The sequence below is a fragment of the Pinus tabuliformis genome, chromosome 6 (genome assembly GCF_031772625.1).
Source record: "Pinus tabuliformis cultivar Carrire ecotype Pingquan chromosome 6, CPIR1, whole genome shotgun sequence".
NCBI classification, from domain to species: Eukaryota; Viridiplantae; Streptophyta; class Pinopsida; order Pinales; family Pinaceae; genus Pinus; species Pinus tabuliformis.
Window position 1 is genome coordinate 566853386 of NC_142292.1, and position 13741 is coordinate 566867126.

The 13741-nt window shown below is 40.5% G+C and overlaps 1 protein-coding gene and 1 pseudogene across 1 annotated transcript; both read left to right on the plus strand.

Moving 5' to 3' along the window:
* Positions 1–6966: 6966 nt before the first annotated feature.
* Positions 6967–7830, plus strand: LOC149259779 (protein DETOXIFICATION 6-like). The gene has a single exon (XM_089455173.1). It carries the CDS (start codon positions 6967–6969, stop codon positions 7828–7830), a length of 864 nt encoding a protein of 287 aa, XP_089311299.1.
* A 1621-nt stretch (positions 7831–9451) lies between these two features.
* On the plus strand, positions 9452–10158 carry LOC149259780 (IN2-2 protein pseudogene; annotated as a pseudogene).
* The last annotated feature ends 3583 nt before the right edge of the window (positions 10159–13741 follow it).

The window sequence follows — 13741 nt, forward strand, 5'->3', positions numbered from 1 at the left end:
GCAAACCCTTCGATAGGGGGGGCTACCTCCCCCCCTGTGAGCCCCCCGCTATGTGTGACACAACGAAGAGGGGTTGGCTCCCCCCAACCCCTCTAACCCCCCCTTTTGCATGTGGGGCTAGTCGTGGAAAGAATATAACATATACCCAAAATAAAGATGTCATCCATCAACCTCATGAAGGTTTCAGGAGCATTCATTAACCCGAAAGGCACGACCAATCATTCGAAAAGGCCCTCCTTGGATTTGAAGGTAGTCTTCTACACATCAGAGGGTTCGATTGGCACCTGGTGATAACCAGACTTCAAGTCAATCTTGCTAAAGTATTTGGCCCCCTTGAGCTACTCCAGAAGGTGATCAACTCATGGGATTGGATACCTATTCCAGATAGTGATCTTATTCAACGCCCGATAGTGAATACAAAGCCTCTAGGTTTCATCCTTCTTATGTACCAACACAATCGGGCTCCCATAGGGTGATGAACTTGGCCTGATGTGCCCTTTCCGCAAAAACTCCTAAATTTGCCTATTTATTTCATCATTCTCCAGAATAGAGAATTGGTTGATTAGTCCATTGGGTAGCGACATGATTGGGGTTAGATCGATGGAGTGCTTGACTTGATAGTGTAGGGATACCCCTGTGGGTGGGGTGAATATGTCCCTGTACTCCTCCATGACCTTGTCCATCTACTACTGCCATGCAAAGGAGCCCTATATAGAGGTTGTGGATGTGGCCACCATCTTCCTCTTCCTCTAAGGGTGAATCATACGGAAGACAAATTTCCTTGTCTAGGAAATGATCTTATTGGATTGTTTAGGAAATGAAGACAATTTTCCTGGCCTCGGAAAGCCCTAGTTGATTTTGGTTATGAGCCCCACATTCATTCTTTTAATATGGCATGAGAGTGATTGAGTGAAAGAAATATTTGGTTCAGCCAATCTATGGTTGGGTGGTACGTGGAAGTCCTGAACCTAGTTGGCCTAATCATTCATTAATAAGAACTATTTCTCCTTGGTATTTTATGAGCAAATGTATTGGTTCGTATGAGGAATTTATGGCTGATGTATCCTTGCAATTTATATTGGTTATATGCTGGTTATGAGCATGTTTTATGACATTGATGATGTATGGCTCTCATCATGTTTCGATTTGTAAATGAATGTACGATGAATATATGACCTAATAGATGATAATGCAACTAACATTAGGGGAATTTTGAGTTCTAAAATGGGCCTCCTAAGAAAAATGTACAACCAAAATATACTTTATAAGAACCAATAGGATTCCAGATGATGATGTCAACCATTGGGGACGGTTCACCATTTTTGGAGTAAAAAAGTAAAAAGATTAAAAAATAATAAAATAATAAAACTACTTTTTCAGCTCATATTTTCAACTTATCTCCCTAAGTTTTTACTCAAATTTCGAGTGGGAGTACTCATTGGATGTAAAAATTAATTATTCATCCAAGGGGTACCCATGTTGCATACTTTTGATGGACCCTACTAGATGAAAAATGAGAAATACATGAAAAAACGTGATTGCAATCACGTTTTTCATGTATTTCTCATTTTTCGTGTAGCATTATCCATCGAAAGTATGAAATATGGGTACTCCTTGGATGAGGAATCAAATTATGAATCCAAAGAGTGTTGCCACTCGAAATTTGAGTAAACCCGTAGGGAGATAAGTTGAAAATACGAGTTGAAAAAATAGTTTTTTATTTTTTTCCTCTACAATTTGATGATGTAATCTAATCTTATTTTATTATTTCCACTATTATTTTATAATTTCCTTTGGAGGCCCATTTTAGACCTCAAAATTCCTCTAATGTGTGATAAGGCATCAATGCTTCTTAGTGATTCTCAGATAAGTATGAGAATCCTATGCTCATATCTATTGTTATGACATGTAGAATGCATATTTGTGACATGTTTGATGAAATTCATGTCATGGGTAGTAGGGGTCCAACCAGTTATTTGTTCAAGTATTTTCATTTGCATCATCAATTTTATGTTATTTTTCATTCTTGAAAGTTTCATGGAGTTCTGAGCAGTGGCTTGAATCCTGGCCATGAAAAAGTGGCATAGAATTTGGGGTCGCAGGCTCAAAACTAGCTGAAAAGGACCCCAGCCACTGGCATGCCCATGCTATGATTGCAACTGGAGGACCCTAGTCGAATGCATGCCCATGCTATGAGTGTGACTGGAGGGCCCTAGTAGCATGCATGCCCATGTCATAGGAGCGATCGAGGCTCTAGGGTAGTGAAATGTTAGTTTGTCTCAGGGGCTAGTCACCTGGATTGGATGGATGGCTTTTGGGGGTTTTGTTGTAGGTGTAGAAGGTCAAGTTGTCCATGTTCTGTCGGTTCCACTTCCTTAACTGTACATGGGGAGTTGAATCAGATTGTAGGAACTTCTCATCACGTGTTTACCCCAATGGACCGTTAACTTGGGTAAATGTGGGAGGATGGTGTTACAAATCATTTGAGGGTTGGATCTAAACCAACCCTCCACAGTGGCATTCTAATAACACCATGTGGCACCACCACCAGCTGATGGAATCACTGGAGCCCATTGCCTAATCCATGGGTCTCTAGCAAGACCTCACGACACTACTAAAAATGGTTCTAGCATCACTACCCTCTCGTACAAAATACTATACAAGATTTTTGCATAACAAAAACTCTGAGTCTGGCCGTATCACACCTTTACAAGTTGTGATACCATACCCCTATACAGAAAGCTAGCCCAGTCAAAGATGTGGCCAGCCTGCAATCTCTCCATCACTACAATCTGAGGCCTTGATACTCGGTGAGGGGCCACCGACCAAGCTAGTTGTACAACGCAACATGCTCGACAAGATCTATATTGGAACCAACCTGAATGCACCCCTCATCAATAACATTGGGCCCACAATGATCCCCTACCCAGACAAGAATGTCTACCTTCCTAGTTGTTTGGGGAAATTGTAAGGCCTCCCCATGAGGCACCAACCCACTGATGAAATACACATCTACCTCAGCAGAAATAGGCAAGTTAGCTCGCCGAATATTTAATATATCCCACTATGTATCCCAACATCGAATTAGGAACCAAAAGAATGCATCCTATGACCTTAGAATAGGGTTCTGAAGAAACTTTAGCAACCCCCATTCCACTAGTGTCCTACTAGCAACAAAAGCTCCAACAATCGCTATGCAAAGGGGCTTCCAATCACGCTCTCTCCATAACATGCTCATCCTGCCATCAAGGATGTCAAAAATAAAAAATCAGCCTCCTCGGTTGAAAAAATTCATTTTCACACATCCACACATTTATGAAAATAATAGGTGCGCAGGTTGTGTGTCTGTTTATTAAACAAATACACAGTCCATGCATCTATCTGAGCATAATCTGTGGCAACTGTTATACAAAAAATGACATATACATCAGCTCAGAGAAGAAGGACACTTTGACTGGAAGAAAACCCTAAGTTATAGGCCCATTTGCGAGGGTAACACACTCCAGAAATAGACACGAAGCATTCAAACACTACCTATGACCCATCAAGGGGCGTTAATCCCTAGGTTAATGATCTATTTTTCCTAAAGTGAAGCGTTATTATATTTTGATGAGATTCCATAGGTCAAAGCATGAGTTGACTGACTGACACTCCACTTTTCACTCAAATGTTAACTCTAAATATATGGAAACATTCACCTCAGACTTGTGATAGGGAATTACTAATCCTAAAAAGAGCATAAAAAGGGGGAAAACAATAAAGTGAGGCAACATCAAGCTTTTTCCTCAATATAAATTATGAATAAATTTGAAAGTATTGAGCCTATCATCATCTATAAATTAGAGGCTAGATCATTGTAATAAGGAGGGGAATTTGAGCATTATTATGCTATTGAGAAGTTTATTGAGAGACAGAGAGGAGCTAAGGAGCTAAGGGAAGACTTGATTCAACAACCATGGTTGTAATCTTTCTTCTCACATATGATAATATAGATCTTCTCCTATTTTGTCTATGTGATGATGTTGATACCTTCTTTCTATATATGTTGGTTTAATGGAGAAACTGATATTTTTCTCAGATGCATGCTAGCTTTATATACTATTATATGTTGATGTTTTTGAATCGTTAAAGTTTCATATGATGTGAAGGTTATTTCGTGTATTTTCTATGTGTAGGTCCTGATCTAAGATCTGGTGGAGGATCTTTCCATTGTCACAGTTAAAATTCCAGTGGATCTACACCAAGGACTCGAAGGTAACCCTTCTCTTTGCTTTGTCAATTCCTAGATTAGCATGATTGTTTGCATGTATCTCTGAATAGTTGTAGGTCACCTCATTCTGTTTACCTTAGGTCCCAGAATATCTGAGAGGGTTTATTGTCTACAACCACCCATGGATTAATCCCTATAACGGAATTGGTGACTCCACCGGGGAACGCTCTTAGTTACTGAATTTGATACCCTAGTTCTCGAGTATCTATGTCTCTCTAGGTATTTATGTTCCTCTCAATCCAAATTTTGATAACCCTGTATGCTTCCCAACCACTTCTATTGATCATAGTTTTTGCTCAGACCCTGATTGGACCCTTTTTTCACCCTAATCCTTTGTAATGCACTCTCCTAGTGTTGGCCAGAGTGTTATAACACTGCTTATCTTCTTGGATAGAGTGTTTAAAACTGCTAATAACGCTTTGCTTGTCCTTTTGTGCCACGTTACTGAACCAAAATCTTGACATCCACCCAGTCCTATGGATTCTTGGGTTGATAGGTTTCCTTTGTTCTGTCCCTGGGATCTACGACTATGAGATTTGTTTGATTGGTTTCTTGCATGGTCATTTTTCTTTTGAAGAATAGCTTAATTGCATTTGATTTTCAGAAAAAGGAAAATGAAAAAGTTACTTTAGCTTTCTATTATTTTAGCTAGATTTGTTCTATTATATTGGTTTAGTTGTAGGGATTGAATGTTTGCATTTCTTTGCATGTGTTTGGACTGCATTTGGATGTGTAATTTCTAAAATGGTGTATAGTTACTCTCTCCCTGTAAGAACTCTTCTTCATCAAATTGAAATATAAAAGCATTTCTCTTGCATGGTTTGAGTCAGAGTCTCACTGAACTCCATACCTCAACACCCCCTTCGAAGAAATTAATAAAGTTCACATAAAATCAATCTCTTAATAAAATTAATCAAAAACTCTCTTTTTACGATAGAAACATATTAGTTTACGCTAGGATCTTGGGCTAGGCTGTGGTGAGTAAATAGCCCAAGATTTCGAAACTAAGACTAGTGTCATTAATGAGAGTAAAATCTTGTTGCATTCATATCATCCGAGACTGCTCCACTTACAACGAAGTTAAGAACTAGACAACATCGAAGTGCGAGAGAAAGTATCTCACCTTCAATTTCATTTCAGTGGGTATTATGTGTATTGAGGATCCCCTTGGGGTTATAGGAGCCGAGTTAGGGACTTAGGTGTCCTGCCCACACAACATAATGTTAACAACCATGACCTCCCCAATGGTGTCTATGATTTGAGGTAACCTTAGTGGCGAGATTTTTTAGGGACGAAAACAAGGTGACTAGGGCGAGCTACCCTAGTACCTAAACTGATGAACCTACTCCGTCTTTGGCTTTTTGGGAGGGTGCTCGTCTTCATGAAAGTACTTGGCCCTTCTTACAGAGGTTCAAGTGAAGCTTAGGAGTGATCGTAAATTTACATTTATCCCTCTCTCTTTTAGCCACTATGACACTGGGCTTCATCTCAAGCTAGTGGTGGTTATCAGGCATAGTTATGTTCCTTGACTGCTTGTTGATTTCCTTTAGAGTATTTTTTGATTTTTAGGTGCTTTCTCTTTGAAACTTAGACTATAACAATATCATATTTAAAATTTTGATAAAGTATATCTTTTATCATGGCTACATTCGACCCTCGTCGTCTATCTAAATGAAAGCGAGGTCTTCCTCCACTAACCATGGAGGACCTTTAGAGCTTTGGTGAATCCAATTAGCCTTCCTCACAAGGAGACCAATCTCCAATGTCTAACACTGAATCACATAACACTTCCCAAGAGACATTTTTTCATGAGGACTTATTTGACGAAGGTGTTGTTTTGCACTTTAATCCTCCACTCATCTAACCTATTGGACATGTTTTAGCTTAGTTAACACCAGTTCCTATCCAATATTCCTATGGTGACCAGTGGTTCATGGTATTTTGTGGAAAATTTTGCTCCACCATCACCTCACCCGCCTACTGTCAATCCTACACCACTGATTGGTCACCTTGCTACACAAACTATGCTAGTCTGGGAAACCCAGTTACACCAGCTATGAATGGAGTTAAATACCTTCCTGTCTCCACCCCTTTCGTGTTAGCTCATGGGCCTCCAACTATCACCCCTAGCTATTTTGTTAGCACGACTGCCTTTAACAATCCTTTTGGTTGGAACCCCTTGCTAAGTTCTAACCCCTAGGCTCAGATTCCAGGGGGAAATGTTTCCAACATGTACATACCTGTTGTTAGACTCAGTCTTGTCAGTCCTCTGTTAGAGTCAAATTCACCAAGGTTCATTTCTCATCATTTGCAGTCATCAAATGCCGTGTTGGTCAAAAAGAGTCATTTTAATTCTTGAGTCCAGGGTTTTGTCTCCAGAAGTGTGAAATAACACTTGCAGGCCAGAGGGAGGTTAAATAAGTCTCTTACTTCAAGAGTTTCATCATCAGTAATGCTAAAAAATGATCCTTCTCCGTTTGGAGAAGAAATCGACAAATTTGTTTTTGTAATAAATTTGCATTTTAAGGTCTTCCATCATGGAGTACTTCAAATACAGGCCCTGGTCATCTTTCTAGGTTAAATAGCTCCATCAGTCTATGTAAACATGAGGAACAATAGTGAAATTATGATTCAGGCCCTGTAAAGTAAACATCCTACTGCGATTTGTGCCCTGTAAACTAATTTGGGATTTTGCCATGGAGCACAATGGGGTTGATCATCTTGGAGAGTTGCAGCTTGCAGGAGCATCCATAGCTAGTGTGGTCATTCAAGGATTGGCCTATGGAATTATGCTTGGAATGACAACAGCAGTCCAGAATGTGTGTGGGCAAGCTTACGGTGCTAAACAGTACAGCATGCTCGGTGTCATCTGCCAGAGGTCCATGATAATAATGACTGGAACTGCAATACTCCTGGGCATCCTCTACTATTTTGCAGATCCAGTATTGATTTCCATAGGTAAGAGTAAAGAAATCTCTGCTGCTGGAGGTTGCATTCGTGTGTCCTCAGATATAAAAATGTGGCTTAAAAAAGAGTTTGACCTTCTATCAAGGGAGCTCAAAATTGTATCCGTGACTCCAGAGCATTCTTATGCTGGTTCTATTCTAAAGAATGTTGTGTTTGGAATCTTTGACAACGAAGGGAATCTTGATTCCAAAATGGATGGTTTCCAGCATACGTTGACAGTTGATTTGTATACTCTGAGTTCTGTTCAATACAATTTCAGTCAGGGAAAGTGTACGATGCCCAGAATTATGCTTCCAAAAGACATTAGACTGTTGCAATTTAAAGCTTTCCATTCCTGGCATACCGAGCTCTTTGTCCATGTTAAGGTTGATATTCTTCCAAATCCACGGCTGGAGATTGTTAGTGTTCCGGATCAAACTTTCGATGATGGAGCAATCTGTCATGCTTACGACGAGAGCACAACAATTCAATCACAAATAAGTAATCAAACTATGGTGAATGAAGTTAGATTGTACAGTGAGATTTTTATGAGTGAGATGACGAAATGGGAGAATGATTTGAAGCAACTTGGGACCAAAGTTAAAAAAGCGTGAGGATGAATTGAGGAAATTAGAAACCAATTTAAGTGAAGTGAATAGTTCTCTGAGTGACTTGGAAAGAGAGCTCAACAAATGTACCTTTTCTTCAAAAAGTGATGGGAAGGCAAATTCAAATCCATATTCATACAATGTTGAAGATACTTTAGAAGAAAATCAATAGATAGGGAATCACTGTAGCTTCCCTCTGGCTTCACTTAAGTAGGATGAATGTTCAATCAAGAAAACTCCCTATCGTACAGGACGTGGTTGGAGCTGTTGCCTTGTTAGGGAAAGTAGAGGATGATGCCATCAGTCGGGCACTATCTGAGTATGTGGGAATGGAGAATATGCTCGCAATTATCTGCAAGTTTCATGGAGAGAGGGAAAAACTAGTGATTTTTTTGAGACTAAGACTGTGTTATGAGTCTGCGCAGTGCATTGGCTTATAGCGCGGCGCACATGGGCCTAGCGGCACATTGGGCGCTCCTCCACAGTGCATTTTTTGCACTAGCGTGACACTCACATGGCACTCACATGGCGCGGCGCACTGGGCAGCTTACGCGGCGCACAGAGCCAGAGCACTTGTTGGATGATGTGGATGCGGCTTTTACAAATTCAGAGGACCATATGTACAGAGAGGAATTATTCTGAAGGTGATTTGGAAACATATCTACAGTCCAACAAAGAGTTGATAGGTGGAAACGTGGCAAATTTTATTTGCATGTTCACTGGTTCTGGGATATGATTTAAAGAGGGTTACGTTGGGCTTCAAATCTTGGGTTTTTGTAGGACTGAATTTTTATTTTTTCAATATGCACAAAATGGTGGTCGACCCTCTCATTATGATTCGTGAAGGTCTGCAATAATTCTGGGTTTGTTCTGTGGAAAATACGGGAGTCACTTGTTCAGATCAGTCCTCTGTAATCTTATTCGTTGATTGAACTTTTTGAAGTCAAATTTTGATGCAGGTTCTAAGATTCTTGGGCCTTGATTTATTTTTCAAAAAAAAAAAAGGATTAACTCACTCTGGAAAATAAATGCGGCTGATATTGAAGGCACTCTCTCACATGTCTGTCAAATGGTCTTGCAAGATAACACTGCAAAGAAAGAAGATTTTCAAGCTCGTTAGAGCTCAGGAAAACCGCCGACGACATAGGACAGTTCAAGGATTTGTGCAGGAAATTGTCAAAGTGATCTTAGCTTGCAAGAAGATATAACGTGTGGAAAGATAGAGGTGGAAAAAGCTCTCTCTCGCCGGTTAGCCACGGCGTTGACTGTAACAATTCACCAGGTTGAGGATATGCCAATGCTATTCCGGTAAAATCAAGTTCAATATGAAATAAAGTTGTTGGTAATGAACGTTACATAAGAAAGTTGTTGGTAATGACGTGGCCTCTCAACTAATGGAGTCAAATTGGAGCCTTCCTTCGAGACGAAGGTTTATCCGATATGACCCATGAGCTAAGCTTGAAGATAAAGTAAGAAAACAGTGTCTGGTGTGTACGCACGCCCTGTAGAGGTAGATGGAGTAGAGTAATCTCAAGACATAGTCCACAGCCTTGGAATGAATATACCCCAAAAAACAACATTTGCTGTGACTGGGAGACCGGGATTAGAGTGATAGCATAACAGAGAAATGGCACAATTAGCAGCAGCAGCATCCACAGTGCGTAGATTGCGTTTGGGGTCTCAAGGACTTGAAGTATCAGCGCAGGGGTTGGGTTGCATGGGCATGTCTGCTTTCTATGGCCCTCCAAAGCCCGACGACGAAATGATATCTCTCATCCACCATGCTGTCTCCAGGGGCATCACTTTTCTGGACACTTCAGACATTTATGGCCCTTTTACCAACGAAATCCTCATTGGAAAGGCCATTAAAGGGATAAGAGACAAAGTCCAAATAGCTACAAAGTTTGGAATCAGCTATCCAGATGGAACGCCAGGGAAGGTCAAGAGTCAGAAACCAAAAAACCAAAATTTAAAACAAAGACATCTACCAGGTCAGAGAAATAGGATTTGTTTTCCTATTTTTGACTTCAGTTATGATCTGCAGCTACAGTTGTCGCCTTTTCTATTGGTCATCAAAGAGTTTCAAGTGAAATAATGAAACGTTGTTCTGTCTATAGAACAGATGGACGGTTCATTTCATATCCTCAGGATTTTAGTTGTAACAGCTCCCCATTTGGATCGATTTGTTTTCTCATAGTGGAGCTTATTTATTGCATAAAAAATCATTTGTAAAGGGTTCTGAGTTCTGGCAAACAGTGGGAGAGCTGTGAAGGAAAACTTCACTGTACAGTTTTTGACAGGGATTTAATGAAAAGATACAGCTCTGACTCCTGAGATTCTTGTGGTGTGAATTTAGCATTTGTCTTTTCCTTTGTTTCATATGTAGCTTGTTATGTTTCCATTTCATTTCATAATCATTTCTAAATGAATACTTTTAAGTGAGAAAGGCAGAATCCAGTTTGCTGCTCTGCCTTGGGAAGGTATTCATGTTTTGTGTTTTCTTCTGTTTGATAAGGATTCATCTATTTCCCTTGTCAACCTCTTAGCATTCTTTTCATTCCATATAATTTCAAAATTGAATGCTAAATTTATTGCCTGTATTGCCTCCTGAGATAATCTATGTCACGGATTTAATCTCCCTGCTCATGCTATTCTCGATCCCACGCTGTCCAAAAAACATAGTCATTTATCAAATTACCCTTTTTCCTATCCATTTACTAGCCTAAAATCAGTTCCCATTTTTAGTCATCTCGCACCCGATTGCTCATTTTATCGAGATTGACTGGAGAGAGCCCTCTCCTGTCCTCGTAGGGCTAGCTACGAGGCTAAGCTTGGTTTGATGTTGCCTTGAGTTTTTCCTTTTTTAGCCTGAGGCAGATTCGAGCGCTAACACCTGTCGGGGAAATCCCTGTTCCCTTGCCACTTATAGGACAACCTAGTTCTTCACTAATACACCTGTTTCCTCCTGGTGGACACTCTGCTAGTGTTGGTCCCACGTCTACTACACACCATGTGACCAACAATATCCCTCAACTAGGTCCTGTCGCATCTGTTTGGGAACCCCCTCCTCAACCACAATTGGTTCAAGGGGGAAATTTCCATCCTGGGGGCAACCAACATTTTGCCACCCATCCTAGTATGTCGTATGGTGCACCATTTTATATGACTGAACCCACACCCCCAAGAAGCTATTATTTGCTTCATACCACATATCCCGTTGGAAAAAATTTGATGGGGGGAATTTCTGGTCCTTCAAGGTATCCTGCACCTCCCTGGTCAGATTCAGGGGCACCTACACCTTTTCCTTTCTTGGAAACTCTAGACATCCCAGATATTTATAAGATAACAAATGACCCCATCAATCATAACTTAATTTAGCCTTTGATCCTGCATAAGATACCTTCAGACATCCCAAAGTTTGAGGAAAAACAAGGGGATGACCAGGCTACACATGTCACTACTTACCATTTATGGTGTGTATCCAACTCCATGGTTGAGGATAGTATTTGGCTCAGACTCATCCTCCACACCCTTACTGACAATGCTGCCAAGTGGTACATTGAGTTACCACGCGTATTAGTTAATACCTTTCGTGCCCTAGCAATGTAATTTCTAAAGCACTTCCAACTTCTATTCACTATGAAACCAAAACGAAACTCCTTACTACTTTACGCTAAGACACTTCCACCCACATCTCTGATCACATCCATGAATGGAGACATAGGAAAAGGATTTCCAAAGCCCCCATTCTAGAGTACCTCTTAGCATACTGGTTCTAAAAGTCTCTTCTTGCCCCATTGCCAAGGATATTTCCATGGTTGGTGTGGTTATGGAAGCCCAATCTATATTTCATGCCCAACTTTTAGATTTGATGTATTCAAAACCTGGAACGGTTTATGATTTTCTCCCTAATCCCCCTTGAACTTCCAATGATCCCACTAGTCAGCAACCCGGTGCACACGCTGACAACATCGTTGGTGCTACATCTAGGGCTGTTGTAAAACAACTGAGAAAGCAAGATGCCTAGTTATCTGTTGCTATATATAGTGCTCCTACTACCCAATCTACTACTCCTACAACTGCTACAATCAACTCTATGCAGTCTACACAAGAACCCAGTGATAAGAACACGAAGAATAAGAAAAATTCCTCTCCTTCTGAAGGGCAGCCTATTACCCAAAACAATCCTAATAAAAGAGTTGTTGGGAAATTTGAGAAAGGGAAGGAAAAATCTGTCAAGTTTCCTTGCAAGATATGTGTTTAGGACCATATAACTTATAAATTTCCTCATCTTCAAGAATGGATGGACCTCCTTGTGGAAAAGGACATTGGTCGGACCCCTACAATCCTCAATAACCCATTCCTTGCTTAGGAGTAACAACATCTTATATCGAATCCACCACAACCCGGACATGGGGGGGGGGAATGGTTCACATCCACCTCCTCCTGGAGAAGGATCATCAATTGTTTACACCTTTGAAACAATTGATTTACAAATGCGAAACAAGAATTATGGAAATACAGTCCTAATGCTCCGAACACTTCCTCGAGTTCTAATCATTGCCGTCTAACGATTTTTATATCGAAAGTCCTATCGCTAACCCTATAATTTGTCCCCCCAAAGGGACACTTCATCGCACAACACACGTTACCTCTACACGTTCTGCCCAAAACTATAATATTGTCGAATATTTGGTGCAAGCATCATCTTCTATATCCACCCTCGAAGTATCACAAACCTATCTAGCACAACAGAAAGCTTTGCTTTCGTCCATTGGTATAGTTGATCCTCAGTATTTCAATCTAAAAATTTTTGACATGGAAAAGAGTAAGCCTCACCTTTCCCATAAGCTTGCATTTCAAGTGCAGGTCATGGAGAAAGGAAAATCTATCCATTGAATTACCATTGGCGAAGGTGCTTCAACCTGCATAATGTCTAATTCTTGTTGGCTTGACTTGGGTTCTCCCACTCTCTCACCAACATCGAATTTCCTCAAATCCTTCGATGGTCACATTTTCATCCCAAAAGGATACATTTCTAGCTACCCTATCACTCCGAGTGGGAAAACTGTAATGGTGGACATTGAAGTCTTAGATCTCCATCTCGACTATAATCTGATTTTGGGCCGTAGTTGGATTTATGCCATGACTGCCATTGTTTCTTCGGTATTTGAACTCATCCTCTTCCCTTTGGATGGGAAAATAGTCATAGTGGATCAGCTATCCTTCTGTAACCCAGATTACTCCCCGTTACCCAGCGACAATGTGCCCTTTGTGGGTGGCATACTTGACTCCTATGTCAGTGTTGGTACTGGTCTTTTGAAGGGTTCCTCGCTTTTAGGCTATTTTCATCTCTCGCCGCCTGAGGTTCCATAGATGGTTTCAATGGTATCTACCATTTTTAATAGCCCTACTGATCCCTGGATCCTCCAGGCCCCTTTAGACATTTATTCCTATGGAGAACAAATGCTGCTGTCACCAACCAAATTGGCTTACTAAGCCATTCTAACTACATCCAAATCTTCTACTGCTTTGGTTATGATTGATGGCACTACTTCCTCTCCCACCGCCTCTCCTTCTACCAATATCCTTAATTAAATCTTTCCTTCGGATGCAGCTATCCGAGAGATCATGTTTTTAGAATAAAGACCATGGGATGATTCTCATCATCATGCTTTGATATCTGATTCAGATGCGACATATTTACAAATCCTTCTGTTTGACCAACCTGAGATTATTCCGTCGGCTTATACGACTATCCAAACTATAGATTGATAAGGTAACCTGGGTAACCTTTCCAAAAATTTACTCATTGATATCTTGGTCAGAATAGGTATCATGGAAAATATTAAAATTGGAGTTGACTACAGTCTAGAGGAAATTGCGCATTTCACCTGCCTCTTTAAGGAATTCCATG

What these genes read in the sequence shown, in the direction of transcription:
- LOC149259779 (XM_089455173.1), top strand. Translation starts at nt 6,967, where the DNA reads ATGGAGCACAATGGGGTTGATCATCTTGGAGAGTTGCAGCTTGCAGGA.